This window comes from Erythrolamprus reginae, chromosome 6, assembly GCF_031021105.1.
Source record: "Erythrolamprus reginae isolate rEryReg1 chromosome 6, rEryReg1.hap1, whole genome shotgun sequence".
Classification (NCBI taxonomy): domain Eukaryota; kingdom Metazoa; phylum Chordata; class Lepidosauria; order Squamata; family Dipsadidae; genus Erythrolamprus; species Erythrolamprus reginae.
The window spans coordinates 2,188,677-2,206,726 of record NC_091955.1 but is presented as its reverse complement, the minus strand read 5'-3'; the positions used below and the strand labels follow the sequence as shown (position 1 = coordinate 2,206,726).

General features: G+C 39.7%; 1 protein-coding gene across 1 annotated transcript; it reads left to right on the top strand.

Annotated features, from left to right (window-relative positions):
- Window positions 1-9: 9 nt before the first annotated feature.
- Window positions 10-17,011, top strand: CDC123 (cell division cycle 123). Its single transcript, XM_070755031.1, has 14 exons — window positions 10-99; window positions 1,155-1,257; window positions 2,427-2,498; window positions 4,229-4,292; window positions 6,619-6,651; window positions 6,732-6,827; window positions 8,504-8,610; window positions 10,099-10,147; window positions 11,160-11,235; window positions 12,190-12,312; window positions 12,740-12,768; window positions 13,892-14,020; window positions 15,315-15,452; window positions 16,786-17,011. Exons 2-14 carry the CDS (start codon window positions 1,184-1,186, stop codon window positions 16,816-16,818), a joined length of 1,023 nt encoding a protein of 340 aa, XP_070611132.1. The 5' UTR covers window positions 10-99; window positions 1,155-1,183; the 3' UTR covers window positions 16,819-17,011.
- Window positions 17,012-18,050: the final 1,039 nt, after the last annotated feature.

Genomic DNA, 18,050 nt, shown 5'->3' with positions numbered 1-18,050 from the left:
GTCCTTACCCAATAAGAAGAAGAAGGCGTAAAGTCCCGCCCGCCGCGCTCTTTGATTGGCCGGACTCTTCAGGAGCAGCTGAGACCATGGAGTAAGCAGGTAAAATAAACGAGCTGGAAGAGCGAAGGCAGGCGCGGGGCAGGGGCGCGGGTGTGAATGGACCCGCAGACACGTGTATGGCTAAATACACGTGTCTGGGTTGAAGAGCGTGCTACTGTTGGGGGCTGGGTGGGTGGGCTACATTTGGCAATTACATAAGCGAATAAGCAGCTGGTTGTGATTATACACCCACCCACACTCACAAATACACATATATGAGTATGCACATATGTATATAATACATATATATTTCACGCGCAAACACATAACATACAAACATACACGTATATTTATACAAATATACAAATATACACATGTATATTTACATGTGTGTGTATGTTTGTATGTATAACACATACACGTCTATATTTCCTTCCATCATCTCAGTATGTGTGTAGTGTAGTGTATCTATGTACAGTATAGTGTATCTATGCATGTATACACACACACACACACACACCATACGTATACACACATGAGTATTCATATATAATATAATAATTAATAATAATAATAATTTATTAGATTTGTATGCCACTCCTCTCCGAAGAATATATATATATATATATTAATATATATATAATACATATATATTTCACATGCAAACACATAACATACAAACGTGCATGTATATTTATGCGTGTGTTTTTATGTATAACACATACACATGTATATTTCCTGTATGTGTTATACATTTGTATATATATCAGATACACACATGTATATTTGTGTGTGTACATATCTATGCATGTATATGCACACATAAACATATATGATTATGCATATATGTATATACGTACATATATATTTCACATGCAAACACATAACATACAAAACTACACATACACATGTGTATATTTCCTTCCATCATCTCAGTATGTGTGTGTATGTATCTATGCATCCTTCCCATAGATACTTGCAACACAAAGTAAAATATTTAGCCCTTGATAAAAATGTTAAAAGATATGAAAGTTGCCACTATTCAATCCTGCCTTTAATAATAGTTCTCTGCACTCGTCTTCAAATGTTAAGTTGTGTTGCTTCCTTTCACGCAGAGCTGACAAGTCATCTTTTGGACACCAAGATGAAGAAAGAACAGATACTCAACTGTCAGTTCTCTTCCTGGTATCCTCGTTTCAAGAGACAGACCATCCGCAGGTACCCGAGACTCATTGGTGTTAGTACTATGTGCAAAACAGTTGGGTTTGCAATATATAAACAAGCTAACAATGAATGTATAGTTTGTATTGAAGTACAGTGGTACCTCTACCTACAAACGCCCCTACAGTACTTACGAACTTTTCTAGATAAGAACCAGGTGTTCAAGATTTTTTTGCCTCTTTTCAAGAACCATTTTCCACTTACAAACCCGAGCCTCTGAAACTGTAACCGGAAAAGGCAGGGAGAAGCCTGCATGGGGCCTCTCTAGGAATCTCCTGGGAGGAAAAAGGGTCGGAAAAGGCAGGGAGAAGCCTCCGTGGGGCCTCTCTAGGAATCTCCTATGAGGAAAAAGGGCTGGAAAAGGTGGGGAGAAGCCTCCGTGGGGCCTCTCTAGGAATCTCCTGGGAGGAAAAAGGGCTGGAAAAGGCAGGGAGAAGCCTCCGTGGGGCCTCTCTAGGAATCTCCTATGAGGAAAAAGGGTTGGAAAAGGTGGGGAGAAGCCTCCGTGGGGCCTCTCTAGGAATCTCCTATGAGGAAAAAGGGCTGGAAAAGGCAGGGAGAAGCCTCCGTGGGGCCTCTCTAGGAATCTCCTGGGAGGAAAAAGGGTCGGAAAAGGCAGGGAGAAGCCTCCGTGGGGCCTCTCTAGGAATCTCCTATGAGGAAAAAGGGCTGGAAAAGGTGGGGAGAAGCCTCCGTGGGGCCTCTCTAGGAATCTCCTGGGAGGAAAAAGGGCCTCCACCTTCCCTGTGGTTTGCCCAATCGCACGCATTATTTGCTTTTACATTCATTCCTAGGGGGAAAATTGCTTCTCCTTACAAACTTTTCTGTTTAAAAACCTGGTCATGGAATGAATTAAGTTTGTAAGTAGAGGTCCCGCTGTACTATGTACAAAACAGTTGGGTTTGCAATATATAAACAAGCTAACAATGTAGGTCTAGTTTGTATTGAAGTACTACAGCTTTAAGAGGTAGTGTTGCAAATTGCCAGAAGAGGGAGCCAGAAATCATGATTCTCTCTCTCTCTGCTCTCTCTGTTTTTTCTGCTGATTCACTGTGACAGATGTAGTAAGCTCAATGATAGTTTGATGGATTTGTAAGCGTGCGCTGTGTCTTCAGATTTTCAGACTCTCTAAAGTTATTTTGTTTTAACCTTTTTTCTCATTTTAGTGTCATCCTTCCAATCCCGCAGAACGTTAAGGATTATTTGCTAGACGATGGAACCCTGGTCGTTTCTTGCAGGTAAGAATTTGTCCTTAAAAGATTAAGATTTTATTTTTTAAAAAATAATTATTATTCTGTCCTCTTTCTAAATTCACCGGCTGTTTCGGCTCTTCTTTCTCTAGGATCATTGTGCCTTTAATGCCTTTAATGACAAGAATAAAAAAATAGTAGAGTAAAATATAATGCTGCATATAGTTCTTCAGAGGCATTCAAATGTTGTGTCCCAATAAATCTCAAACTTTGTGTCCCAATAAATCTCATATTTTGTGTCAGAATAATCAAATTATGTTTTGCAATAAATCTCAAAATTTAGCTTCAATAATCTCAAATTTTATGTCTGAATAAATCTCAATTTTTTATCTAAATAAATCTCATATTTTCCGTCAGAATACTCAAATTTTGTTTTGCAATAAATCTCCAAATTTAGCTTCAATAATCTCAAATTTTATGTCTTAATAAATCTCAATTTTTTATCTAAATAAATCTCAAATTTTGTGTCAATAAATCTCAGATTTTGCCTCAATAATCTCAAATTTTGTGTATGAATAAATCTCAAAATTTGCCTCAATAATCTCAACCTTTATGTCAATACTCAAATTTTATGTCTGAATGAATCTCAAATCTTGTGTCTCAACAAATCTGAAATTTTATGGCTGTATAAATCTCAAATTTTTCCTCAATAATCTCAAACTTTGTATGTCAATAAATTTCAAATTTTGCCTGAATAATTTGCAGCGTTCCCAAACCCTTGGGCTTGGGAGGCCAGGGAGGATAAAAACCTTTTTTGTTCTTACCTACCTCTTTGAAATAGTTTATACACCGGTGCATTTTATAGTCTGAAAAATACTGTACAATAACAATTTCCTGCGAATGTCCTGTTTTAGCACAAACGTAATACAGTGTTCCCTTGATTTTCGCGGGTTCGAACTCCGCGAAAAGTCTATACCACGTTTTTTCAAAAATATTAATTAAAAAATACTTTGCGGTTTTTTCCCCCTATAACAAGGTTTTTCCCGCCCATATGTCATCCCCAAACTTTCATCCGCCTTTAATAAAAAATTTTTTTTAATAAACTTTAATAAATAAACATGGTGAGTAATAATCTAAATGGTTGCTAAGGGAATGGGAAATTGTAACTTAGGGGTTTGAAGTGTTAAGGGAAGGCTTGTGATATTGTTCATAGCCAAAAATAGTGTATTTACTTCCGCATCTCTACTTTGCGGAAATTCAACTTTCGCGGGCGGTCTCGGAACGCATCCCTCGCGAAAACTGAGGGAACACTGTAGTTTTTAATTGGAAAAATACTATTAATAGGGCAAAACAGGTTGCGTTCGTCTCAAGGTTTTTCCAGAGTGTTTCGTTTTTTTCCGGCTTTGAATGCTATCGTATCTATTGTATCTCAATAAATCTCAAATTTGGGGTCTCAATAAATCTCAAATGTTGTGTCTCAATAAATTTCAAATTTTGTGTCCCAATAAATCTCAAACTTTGTCTCTCAACAAATCTCAAATTTTATGTCAAATTTTGTGTATGAATAAATCTCAAATATAGCCTGATAATCTCAAGTTATATGTCTGAATAAATCTCAATTTTATCTCAATCTCAAATTTTGTGTCTTAATAAATAACAGATTTTGCCTCAATAAACTCAAATTTTATGTATGAATAAATCCTAAATTTTGTGTCTCTTTAGGTTAAAACTTTAGGATTTGATCGTCAAAAGGATTCACTTTCTGTTCTCTTATTTAGAGAGGATCCCCAAACCATAACCCAAGATGGGGCCGATGAGGAAGAGACGGAAGAAGAAGCTGTGGTTTGTAGAAACCGTGATACTGTAATCTGGCGGGTGCTACCGGTGCGCCGTCCCCTACCGTACCGGTACCAACCCACCACTGGTCCACATGACATCTTGGGGCATCGGGATTGGATGATTTGCCCTGGCGGTTCTGAGGGGAGGGTTTCGGGATCGTTTCTACATGCCATTTACGCGCCTTTTACCTCAGACCTTGCTTTCATTTTGTCGCTATCAGTTCTTGTCTCTTCTCTATCATTATGGGGTTGTTGTTTTTTTCTTTCCTGGATTTGTTTTTTTTTAAAATTTATTTATTTATTTAGTTAGTTAGTTAGTTAGTTAGTTAGTTAGTTAGTTAGTTAGTTAGTTAGTTATTGGATTTGTGCCGCCCCTCTCTGTGGATTTTGAAAGGAAGCACAGGTGATGGAGGGTTTTATCAGGTGAAGGTCTTGCAGTGGTGGGCTGCTGCCCGGAACCCCTAATTGCGGGCAACTCCGCGAGTTCGGGATCGAGCTTATTATTATTATTATTATTATTATTATTATTATTATTAATTAGATTTGTATGCCGCCCCTCTCCGTAGACTCGGGGTGGCTTACAACAGTGATAAAAACAATACACGGTAACAAATCTAATAATTAAAATCTAAAATAACAGTTTTACATTACAAAAAAACAACAAGCAATAGATAAAATATATACACACAGTCATATCATGCACAAAGTTACATAGGCAAGGGGGGGATGTCTCAGTTCCCCCAAGCCTGACGGCAGATGTGGGTTTTAAGGAGTTTACGGAAGGCAGGGAGAGTAGGGGCAGTCCTAATCTCTGGGGGGAGTTGATTCCAGACGGTTGGAGCCGCCACGGAGAAGGCTCTTCCACTGGGTCCAGCCAAATGACATAGTTTAATCGACGGGACCCGAAGAAGACCGACTCTATGGGACCTAACTGGTCGCTGGGATTTGTGCGGCAGAAGGCGGTCCCAGAGATATCCTGGTCCAGTGCCATGAAGGGCTTTATAGGTGATGACCAACACTTTGAATTGTGCCCGGAAACTGATCGGCAACTAATGCAGACTGCGGAGTGTTGGTGTGACATGGGCATATTTAGGGAAGCCCATGATTGCTCTCGCAGTTGCATTCTGCACGATCTGAAGTTTCCAAACACTTTTCAAAGGTAGCCCCATGTAGAGAGCATTACAGTAGTCGAATCTCGAGGTGATGAGGGCATGAGTGACTGTGAGCAGTGAGTCCCGGTCCAAATAGGGCCGCAACTGGTGCACCAGGCGAACCTGGGTAAACGCCCCCCTCGCCACAGCTGAAAGATGTTTCTCTAATGGGAGCTGTGGATTGAGGAGGACGGCCAAGTTGGAGACCCTCTCCGAGGGGGTCAATAATCCACCCCCCAGGGTGATGGACGGACAGATTGAATTGTCCTTGGGAGGCAGAACCCACAGCCACTCCGTCTTATCAGCGGGCAACTCCGCGAGTTCGGGATCGAGCCAATTATGCTTCCTGCCCCTGTGTGGGTAGCAAATTCATGCATAGGGAGGTGCGCGTGGGTGAGTTTTGGCGAGGTTTTTTTCCTTCCCCTGTGCGCGATTTTGCTACCCTTCCGGGATGCGAAGCGAAAGGTCTTCAAGGAAAACCAACATTTGAACCTATCCACAAATAATGTTTACCGGTTATCCACAATTAAACCACTGTCAATAGTTGCATCATTTTTAGGGTTGCTTAAATTGGATTTTAATACATTTAATGGGTTTTAGGTTTTGGATTAGTTAATTTTAACTTCAATTTCTAATATATATATATTTATTTATTTATTTATTTATTTATTTACTTACTTACTTACTTACTTACTTACTTACTTACTTACTTACTTACTTATTGGATTTGTATGCCGCCCCTCTCCGGAGACTCGGGGCGGCTAACAGCAATAATAAGACAGCATATAATAATAATCCAATACTAAAAACAATTAAAAACCCATTATAATAAAAAACCAAACATACATACAGACATACCATGCATAAAATTGTAAAGGCCTAGGGGGAAAGAGTATCTCAATTCCCCATGCCTAGCGGCAGAGGTGGGTTTTAAGTAGCTTACGAAAGGCAAGGAGGGTGGGGGCAATTCTAATCTCTGGGGGGAGTTGGTTTGAGAGGGCCAGGGCCGCCACAGAGAAGGCTCTTCCCCTGGGTCCCGCCAATATGCTATGTCTATCTATTTATTTATTTTGTTGTAAGCCGCACCTGAATCTCCAGAGAAGAAATTGAAATAATAAATAAATAGTAAATAAACCTCGATCAAAAGTAACTCGTTTATGGTCTCCTTTTTCCCCCCAGTGGTCTGATGATGAAAATACGGCGACGCTTACAGTAAGTCCCTCCGTATTCAACATTGTTTCTCCCGGAATTCCGTTTGCCCCTGCTTAGTTTCTCTTTTAATGATTTTCCAGGCACCAGAATTCCCAGAATTTTCCCTTAAAGTTGAAGAAGCAATCCATTCCTTGGGAGGCAGCGTTTTCCCGAAGCTTAACTGGAGCGCTCCGAGGGTAATTTGAAATTTAATTTTCAAGCAGACATTTTAAGTTTTAAATGCTGAATTTTGTAAGTGATGAATTTTGAGGCAGATATGTTAAGTCCTGAATTTTGAAACATACATTTTAAGTTTTAAGTGATGAATTTTTGAAGCAGATATTTTACGTTTTAGCCTTTCTTTTAGAAAACTTCTTCCTAGGGATTCTATGTTATTGTTATTGTTGTTGTTGTTGTTGTTATTGTTATTATTATTATTATTATTATTATTATTATTATTATTATTATTATTTAGATTTGTATGCTGCCCCTCTCCGGGGACCTGGGGCAGCTCACAACATACAATGCAAACAATACGTATACAAATCTAATAGTTAAAAATATAAACTTAAAGAAGTCAATTTACTCAGTCACACCCACACATAACATTAATGGTCAGAACAGAGGGGGGGCATATACTAGTTGCCCCACGCCTGGAGAGATAGATGGGCCTTAAGAATCTTGCGAAAGGCGAGGAGGGTGGGGGCAGTTTGAATCTTGGGGGAGCTGATTCCAGAGGGCCGGGGCCACCACAGAGAAGGCTCTTCCCCTAGGCCCCGCCAAACGACATTGACTGGTCGATGGGACCTGGAGAAGGCCAACTCTGATTGGTCACTGGGATTTATGGGGCAGAAGGCGGTCCCGTAAATAATCCGGTCCAATGCCATGTAGGCTAAACGCTATTGCTATTTGTGGTCTTCAAACAAGCCAAGTCAGCCGGATTCATTTTAAAACCATCTTAACTAATTTTAACAACTGCAGTGATTTGCTTTAACAAACGCGGCAGAACAATTGGTAAAATGTTAAACGGGTCCTGTAGCCAATGTCCCACTTAGTGTTCTGTCGGGCTCTCTGGTAGAATCCTCCCAAAAATTCACAGGTACAAATTTCAGACACACACACGTTTGAAAATTCAAAACAATGTTCTTTATAATGAAAAGTCACTTAAACCAAGCCCTCTTTTGGTATAGCAAAGAGCACTGGTCTCCAAACAAACTGGTAATTTGTACAAGTCCCTTATCAGTTCTGTGATACTTAGCTTGCAGCTGTGAGGCAATTCACAGTCCTTCTTCTTTCACAAAGTGAAACACACTTTGCTCTGGTTTAGTTTCAAAGCGGGGAAAAATCAGCACACAAAAGGTCAAAGTCAGTAAAGCAGTCACGAAACACAACGATCAGATAATCCTCCACAATGGCCAAACCCACAGGCTGCTCTTTATAGCAGCCTCACTAATGACCACAGCCCCACCCAACCACAGGTGGCCTCATTTTCTTTGATAATAATCTCTCAGTTGTTGCTGCCTATGCATCGCTCTCCTCATGCGTGGCTGTATCATTAACTCTTGTTCCGAATCCAAGGAGGAGCTAGATAATTGATCTCCTTCTGAGCTGTCTGCCACACTCTCCTCCTCCCTGTCACTCATGTCTTCTTGGTCAGAGGAGCCTTCATCAGCAGATTCCACCGGGGGCAAAACAGGCCTGCAGCATGTGGATGTCTCCCCCACATCCACAGTCCTTGGGGCAGGAGCTGGGCCAGAGCTAACCACAACACTTAGCAACATCAATTTTTGTGGCTCCGTTGTGGTCGCAATTCGAGGACTGCCTGTGAGCAGTTAAAAGCTCGGCTGAAATAAATAAACCCGTTTCCTTCCAGGACGCCTACTGGATCGCCATGAATAATTCCCTGAAGTGCAGCAGCCTCAGCGATATCTTCCTCCTTTTGAAAAGTTCGGATTTCATTACTCGCGACTTCACTCAGCCGTAAGTTTGGGTCTCTGGCCCTCTTAAAATTAGATTTTAACTGTTTTTGTTGCATTTATTCCGATTGTTAGACACTCAGAATCTTTTTGGAGTGAGTGGCATTTAAATATAATAAAAAAATAAAATATAATAAATAAACGGAGATTTGAGAAACTCCCAATATGTACACAGCTCCAAAAAAAATAAAGGGAACACTTAAACAACACAATGTCACTCCGAGTAAATCAAACTTCTGTGAAATCAAACTGTCCAATTGGGAAGTAACATTGATTGACAGTCAATTTCACCAGCTGTTGTGCACATTCAACTTTGTACAGAACAAAGTATTCAATGAGAATATTCCATTCATTCAGATCTAGGATGGGTTCTTTGAGGGTTCCCTTGATTTTTTTTGAGCAGTATACAGTGGTGCCTCTACTTACGAACTTAATTCGTTCCATGACCAGGTTCTTAAGTAGAAAAGTTTGTAAGAAGAAGCAATTTTTCCCATAGGAATCAATGTAAAAGCAAATAAGGTGTGCGATTGGGGAAACCACAGGGAAGGTGGAGGCCCTGTTTCCTCCCAGGAGATTCCTAGAGAGGTCCCACGGAGGCTTCTCCCCGCCTTTTCCGGCCCTGTTTCCTCCCAGGAGATTCCTAGAGAGGTCCCACGGAGTCTTCTCTCTGCCTTTTCCGGCCCTGTTTCTTCCCAGGAGATTCCTAGAGAGGCCCCACGGAGGCTTCTCTCTACCTTTTCCGGCCCTGTTTCTTCCCAGGAGATTCCTAGAGAGGCCCCACGGAGGCTTCTCTCTGCCTTTTCCAGCCCTGTTTCGTCCCAGGAGATTCCTAGAGAGGTCCCACGGAGGCTTCTCCCCACCTTTTCCGGCCCTGTTTCCTCCCAGAAGGTTCCTAGAGAGGCCCCACAGAGGCTTTTCCCTGTCTTTTCCGGCCATTTCCTCCCAGGAAATTCCTAGAGAGGCCCCACAGAGGCTTCTCCCCACCTTTTCCGGCCATGTTTCCTCCCAGGAAATTCCTAGAGAGGCCCCACAGAGGCTTCTCCCCACCTTTTCCGGCCATGTTTCCTCCCAGGAAATTCCTAGAGAGGCCCCACAGAGGCTTCTCCCTGCCTTTTCCGGCCCTGTTTCCATACGGTACGGTACAGGTGTAGAACTGGTAGCAGCAGTGGTGGGAGACTCTGCCCACCCGCCCCGCACACTTCTGTGCATGTGCAATCTGGTAGCAATGGGATTTAGGGCCCATCCCTGGGGTCCACCTATTCTCCACAGCCCCAGCAGGCAGGGGAAGAAGCCATGGATTGGACACACATCTCCATCTTATCTGTACCCTATTATCAAGTGCTCTTCTCATGCATTTTTATTGTGTCCGTCCTTGTGTTTCATGCCGTATGCTACATAAATAGATAAGCCAAATTAAGGATGACCAGGCCAGGCACATCTGGATAGAAAAGACATATTCAAAGAACTATCCCCTGTGTTTCTCCCTCTCTAGGTTTGTTCATTGCAACGATGATTCCCCTGACCCTTCCTTGAATTATGAAGTAAGTGTGACGGCTACTTTTCCTGGGGTAGCACAAACGTTTTCCCCCCAGATCAAGTTCCACCCAAGCAAAATAAAAGATATATGTATAGTTAATTAATATTTAATAATTAATAGATATAATAGATAAATTTAAGAGACGATAGATGAGAGAGAGAGAGGACGACAATGATGATGATGGATGGATGGGGAAGGAGAAAGGAGAAGGATAGATAGATAGATAGATAGATAGATAGATAGATAGATAGATAGGTAGGTAGGTAGGTAGGTAGGTAGGTAGGTAGGTAGGTAGGTAGGTATGTAGATAGATAGATAGATATGATAGATAGATAGATAGATAGATAGATAGATAGATAGATAGATAGATAGAAGAAGAAAGGAAGAGGAAGGAGAAAGGAGAAGAAAGGAGAGAGAGAGAAAGAAAGAGAATGAGGAATAGGGATGGATGGATGGATGAATGGATAGATAGATAGGTAGCTGATAGATTGATAGATTGATTGATAGATTGATAGATGGAAGAAGAAAGGAAGGAAGGGGAAGGAGAAAGGAGAAGAAAGGAGAGAGCGAGAGCAAGAGAGAGAAAGAGAATGAGGTATAGGGATGGATGGATGGATAGATAGGTAGGTAGCAGATAGATAGATAGATAGATAGATAGATAGATAGATAGATGGGTAGATAGATAGATAGATAGATAGATAGATAGATAGATAGGTTGATAGATGGAAGAAGAAAGGAAAGAAGGAAGGAAGGAGAAAGGAGAAGAAAGGAGAGATAGAGATAGAAAGAGAATGAGGTATAGGGATGAATGGATAGATAGATAGATAGATAGATAGATAGATAGATAGATAGATAGATAGATAGATAGATAGATGAGGGAGGGAAGGAAGGAGGATTGAACAGATTGATATGATAGATAGATATTTAACAGATAACAATATTTCATATTTTCTTAATTATCTTTACGATGAAAGTGTTGGTGGGTTTTTCAGAATTTTTCTTCCCCCTTCCCTCAGCTTGTCCTCCGAAAATGGTGCGAATTGATTCCTGGCGCAGAGTTTAGGTGCTTCGTGAAGGAAAACAAACTTATCGGTGAGTTTATCAATATAAGCTCATTTATCCTCTGCCGCATCTAAAGCTCTTCTATGTCACAGGGGTCAAATAAGCAATCAGGAAGCAATCAATATTGATGAGCAGTGTGGTCGGGCGGTAGGAAAAGCAAGTAGGATGCTTGGCTGCATAGCTAAAGGTATAACAAGCAGGAAGATGGAGATTGTGATCCCCTTATATAGAGCACTGGTGAGACCACATTTGGAATCCTGTGTCCAGTTCTGGAGACCTCACCTACAAAAAGATATGGACAAAATTGAACGGGTCCAAAGACGGGCTACAAGAATGGTGGAAGGTCTTAAGTATAAAACGTATCAGGAAAGACTTCATGAACTCCATCTGTATAGTCTGGAGGACAGAAGGGAAAGGGGGGACATGATCGAAACATTTAAATATATTAAAGGGTTAAATAAGGTCCAGGAGGGAAGTGTTTTTAATAGGAAAGTGAACACAAGAACAAGGGGACACAATCTGAAGTTAGTTGGGGGAAAGATCAAAGGCAACATGAGAAAATATTATTTTACTGAAAGAGTAGTAGATCCTTGGAACAAACTTCCAGCCGAGGTGGTTGGTAAATCATAGTAACTGAATTTAAACATGCCTGGGATGAACATATATCCATCGTAAGATAAAATACAGGAAATAGTAGAAGGGCAGACTAGATGGACCATGAGGTCTTTTTCTGCCGTCAGTCTTCTATGTTTCTATGTTTCTATATAAATTGCAAGGATACAAGCCACAAGTTACAGTCATACAGTCCTAAGTGGGAGGAAATGGGTGATAGGAATGATGAGAAAAAAACTAATAGTAATAGTATTGCAGCTTTAGCGAATAGTTTGACAGTGGGGATGGATTGAGAGCATTTGACCAAGGCAGCCTTTGTCTGTGCCATCTAGGACCATCCATTCATTATCATGCATATAATTTGTCTTCTAGGTATATCTCAGCGAGACTACACTCAGTACTATGAACATATCTCGAAGCAGAAAGAAGAGATTTCCAGGTGCATTCAGGATTTTTTCACAAAGCACATACAGTATAAATTTTTGGATGAGGATTGTGAGTACCCTTTTCATTTTAATAAGGGGCAGGTATTTTTTATTTTTATTATTTTTTTAAATACATTTTTAATTGATTTTTCTTTAGACAAACAACACAGACAACATTTCACATTTAAAGGAGCTACAGTCATAGAAGTCTAACTAATACAAAAGGAAAAAAGTCTTAACTATAATCAGATCCATACAGAAAAACAATTAATAATATTCTACATCTATGTTTCCATTTTGATATTATGATTCATTTAGTTAAAATCAATTCTAATATCAATATAGTACAAAAACATAACATTCAATTTTAAAATTTTCATTTTAATAAAATAATTAAACTAATTCAAGCCAAATAATTAAACGCAAAAAGCTATTTTTTAACCATGATCAGGATCCTCAATTTTCCTGCTTTCTGATTCTTTTTTCTTCCCTTTTAGTTGTATTTGATGTCTACAGGGACAGCATGGTAAGTGTGCTTTCTCTTCTATACCTGTGCTGATGATTAAGGAGGTGGATGGGTGGATGTGATTGAGCTAATTGACAGGATTTTAGCTTGGAGTTCTTAACTCCGAGTCTTCGGAGAGGGGCGGCATACAAATCTAAGTAAGTAAGTAAGTAAGTAAGTAAGTAATAAATAATAAATAAATAAATAAATAAATAAATAAATAAATAAATATTAGATTTGTACACGTTATTGTATTATATTTTGTGAGCCACCCCGAGTCCTCGGAGAAGGGCGGCATAGAAGTCTAATTAATAATAATAATAATAATAATAATAATAATAATAATAATAATAATAATATAATTAAGATCAGTAATGGAATAATAATAATAGTAATAATACTAATAATGCTAATAATAATATAATTAAGATCAGTAATGAAATAATAATAATATTAATACTACTACTAATAATAATAATACTAATAATAATATAATTAAGATCAGTAATGGAATAATAATAATAGTAATAATAATAATAATAATAATAATAATAATAATAATATAATTAAGACCAGTAATGGAATAATAATAACAGTAACAACAAAAACAACAAAACAACAATGATACTACTACTACTACTACTAATAATAATAATAATAATAATAAGATCAGTAATGGAATAATAATAATAATATTAATAATACTAATACTACTACTACTACTACTACTACTACTACTTCTACTACTACTACTACTACTACTACTAATATAATTAAGACCAGTAATGGAATAATAATAACAACAACAACAAAACAACAATACTACTACTACTACTACTAATAATAATACTACTACTACTAATAATAATAATAATAATAATAATAATAATAATAATAATAATAATAATAATAAGTCCCCCCTGCCCTCCAATATGGCTCCACCTGCGGGAGCGTGTCATAAGTTCGCCATCCCTGATCCAGATTCTGTCACAGTAGTAGTAGTCTACACTGATGTGGAATTGGCGTTGTATCACTCAGAACCTTTGAAACAAAAGTGCAACTCACCTGAAAAGGGGAAAGGAAATGGTCTTATTGGTGTCCGCATAGGGAGAGTTAACGTTTGACTCCCGCCCTCCTCCTCCAGGGCAAAGTTTGGCTCATCGATTTTAATCCGTTTGGGGAAGTGACGGATTCTCTGCTGTTTACATGGGAAGAAATACGGTCTGGAAACAGTTTGAAAAATGACCAGACTGAAGGCGCAGCAATGGATGAGGTGAGAATTGGATTATTATTATTAATATTTTTAAAGTTCATGTAATGAAGCCGGATTTCCTGATTTTGCTAGGCATTGACATTTTACTTTTTCTTTAAAAAAATTTTAAAACAATGTCCAGAATTACTGTGTGGCAAGAGAGGGAGAGGGGTGAAGAAGGAGGGAGGGAGGAAAGAAAAGAGAAAGAAAGAAAGAAAGAAAGAGAGGAATGAAAGAAGGAAGGAAGGAAATAGAGACAGAGGAAGGAAGAAAAGAAAGAAAGGAAAAGGAAGGAAAAGGAAGGAAGGAAAGAAGAAAAGAGAAAGAAAGAAAGGCAGAAAGGAAAGAGAGGAAGGAAGTAAAGAAAGAAAAAGAAAGAGAAAAGAAGAAAAGAAAGAGGAAAGAAAGAAAGAAAGAAAGAAAGAAAGAAAGAAAAAGGAAGGAAGGAAATAGAGACAGAAAGGAAGGAAGGAAAGAAGGAAGAAAAAGAGAGAGAGAAAGGAAAGAGAGGAAAGAAGGAAGTAAAGAAAGAAAAATAAAGATAAAAGAAGAAAAGAAAGAAAGAAAGAGGAAGGAAAGAAGGAAGGAAATAGAGACAGAAAAAGGAAGGAAGGAAAGGGAAGAAAAAAAAGAAGAAAGAAAGAAAGAAAAAAGAAAAAGGAAGGAAGGAAATAGAGACAGAGAAAGGGAGGACTGAAGGAAAGAAGGAAGAAAAGAAAGGAAAGAGAGGAAGGAAGGAAGTAAAGAAAGAAGAAAGAAAGAAAAAAAAGAAAAAGGAAGGAAGGAAATAGAGACACAGAAAGGAAGGAAAGAAGGAAGAAAAGAAAGAGAAAGGAAAGAAAGAAAAAGGAAGGAAGGAAATAGAGACAAAGGAAGGAAAGAAAGAGAAAGGAAAGAAAGAAAGAAAGAAAGAAAAAGGAAGGAAGGAAATAGAGACGAAGGAAGGAAAGAAGGAAGAAAGAGAGAAAGGAAAGAGAGGAAGGAAGTAAAGAAAGAAAAAGAAAGAGGAAAGAAAGAAAGAAAGAAAAAGAACTCCCATCCGTTGTTTCCTGTCTTGCCTTGACTTCTATCACGCCAATATTCCAATATTTAAGAGGCTGACCCAAAAAAGAAGGGTGCGTCTCTTGTGTTAACCTATTCTCCAAAACACCAGCAGGCAGGGCAATAAACAACGGATGGAAACTAACGCGTAACAGAAACTGTTGACCTGTGGGTATTTTAGACGGCATTGATTGACCAATTTAATACCAAACAAATTTGCAAGGAAATACCGTGAGTCCCTCTTTCCCGGTGTGGCTCTTCTCTCCCAAACTAGGAGTCCCCCTCCTTCCGCTGCACGAATAGCAACCTCACGGTCCAGCCGAGTCCCTACCTGAGCTACAGGTTGCCCAAAGATTTTGTAGACCTCTCCACCGGACAGGATGTCCACAAATTGATTGACCTGCTCAAGCTGGTAAGCATCTTTGGGGAGGGTTATGGAGAGAATAATAATAATAATAATAATAATAATAATAATAATAATAATAATGGTGGTGGTGGTGGTGGTGGTGGTGGTGGTGGTGGTGATGATAATAATAATAATAATAATAAAATAGTGGTAGTAGTAATAGAAATAATAATTGTAATAGTAATAGTAGAAGTAGTGTTGGAAGGGACCTTAGAGGTCTTGTAGTCCAGCCCCCTGTTTAGGCAGGCGACCCCACACTACTTCAGACAATATCTTCTTAAAAACTTCCAGTGTTGGAGCCTTCACAACTTCTGGAGGCAACATCTGTTCCACGGATTAATCGTTCTATCTGTCAGGAAATCTCTCCTTAGTTCTAAATTGCTTCTCTCCTTGTTTAGTTTCCACCCATTGATTCTTATTCTACCCTCAGGTGTAGAACTCAATAAAACAGCACACCGCAGCTCCAGGCTTGCCAACATAAGTGTGTTTTTAGCGCTTTTCGAACGGCGAGGAGAGTGGGGGCAGTATGAATCTCTGGGGGGAGTTGGTTCCAGAGGGCCGGGGCCGCAACAAAGAAGGCTCTCCCCTGCAATTCTGATGGCTGGCACTGCTTGGCCGACGGGATCCGGAGGAGGCCGACTCTGTGCGATCTAATTGGTCGCTGGGACATGTGAGGCAGAAGCCGGTCCCATAAATAATCTGGTCCTAAGCTTAGGTCTCATCTTTTTTTAAAAAATAGATTTTTATTAAATTATATACATATTAAAAACACAAAAACAGAGCATTGTATTGTCTATTTGTAAGTACAACTGTAAGATGTCTGTTATATGACAGTACAACATATATCCCCTTTCCTCCCCTCTCCCCCACTGTTTCTTCTACAAACATATAGTTTGTGTTGTTGTATATTCACGGCCATTTGTATCATCTTGGTTATTGTTAGAAGCAACTCAAGGTTGTAAATAAGGTTCCTCCCTACTCTTATTTTCCCCACAATGATAACCCTGTGAAGTGGTTAAGGCGGGAGTAGAACTCAGTCTCCTGGTGATTGGCCCAAAGTCACCCATCCATGCCTAAGGCGGGACTAGGACTCTTTTGATTGGCCCAAATGGCGGTCAGACCAAAGGGGAACTAGAATTCCCCGTCTCCTGGTGATTGGCCCAGGATCACTTTTGTGGCTAAGGCGGGGCTAGAACTCTCCGCCTCCTGGTGATTGGTCCAAAGTGACCTTTCCCTGGAGTAAAACTGAAAATAATGAAACAGTGCGCTGTTTGTGAATAAACCCATAAAAAAAATATCCACTCCAATTTTTTGTGTTGTTGTTGTTTTTAAAAACCAGAAAAGAAACCAGCCGGAGGATGACGAACCGTGAAGATCAAATGAAAAGGACGGATAAAATGGGAAAAACAAACCAAAAATGAAAAGGAGACCACCCAGAAAAATAGCATAAATTTTAACTGTAGCAGTTCTGAGCAAGAATCTCTTTCGTCACAGGAGAAAAGTGATGCTAACACTGCACAATCCTTTCACGGAATAAAGATGTTTTCACCTCACTAGACCAAAAATGGCTTGGATCGGCCGTTTTATACCGACGGGATTCCGTTCTCTCTCCCAGCAAATCTGTATACCATGTTTCCCCGAAAACAAGACACTGTCTTATATTAATTTTTGCTCCAAAAGTTGTGCTACGTCTTATTTTCGGGGGGTGCCTTATATTTCTCAAATAAGACAAATTCACAGGCAGAAAACCTGACACCCCCAAAGAAAGTATATACCGTACGGTACACTGATTACGGTACGGTACCTGTCAGTATGGCACCCACACACACAAACGACGGCACTTATATGGTACAACAGTATATTCCCGCTATTGCAGCCTCCGGCCACCAGAGGAGCTACAGTCTATGCACTGTAGTGGAGACTGTAATGGCGGTGAGACAGCAGCAGACTGTGTCTGCTGTACTGGACGGTACAAAGCGGGGGATACCACATTATTACGGTACCGCTATGAACAGCTTTGAATGGTACCGTAGGTTTTTCCACCGTACTGCATGTAAACTTGACGACGCCTTATTTTCGGGGGGTGCCTTATATTAGCAAATTCTGCAAAACCTCTGACATGCCTTACTTTCGGGGTACGTCTTATTTTCGGGAAAACGGTATGTCGTTTCTATGCGCTCGGTTTTAAGGTTTCCTATTAATAGCAGGGCTGATAATATTCCGTCTTTTAGAAAGAACATAATATCAGCCAAAGGGAAATAAATATTACCCGTAGTATCAAAATACTACCTGTAGTATCAAAAAAATCGAGTCGCCCAGGCAACGGTAATTATCACGATAATCTACGGACGCAGAGAGCTTGGGAAAATAATCAAAACTTTCAATGATCTTTGATTATTTAATTAAAGCTTTATGGAGCCATCTTAGGCAACCCAATCCCGAGTTCCTCACAAACAATTAAGTTGGAAACAGATAGCCAAATGCAGATGTTCGATGCGGTGATTGTTAATTTATTCCCAAGCCACAATTTGCCACCTTAAAATTTTCCACCGGCGACGATGTAATTATACCTCTCAATGCTCCCTGTGGACGTATCTTGGTAAA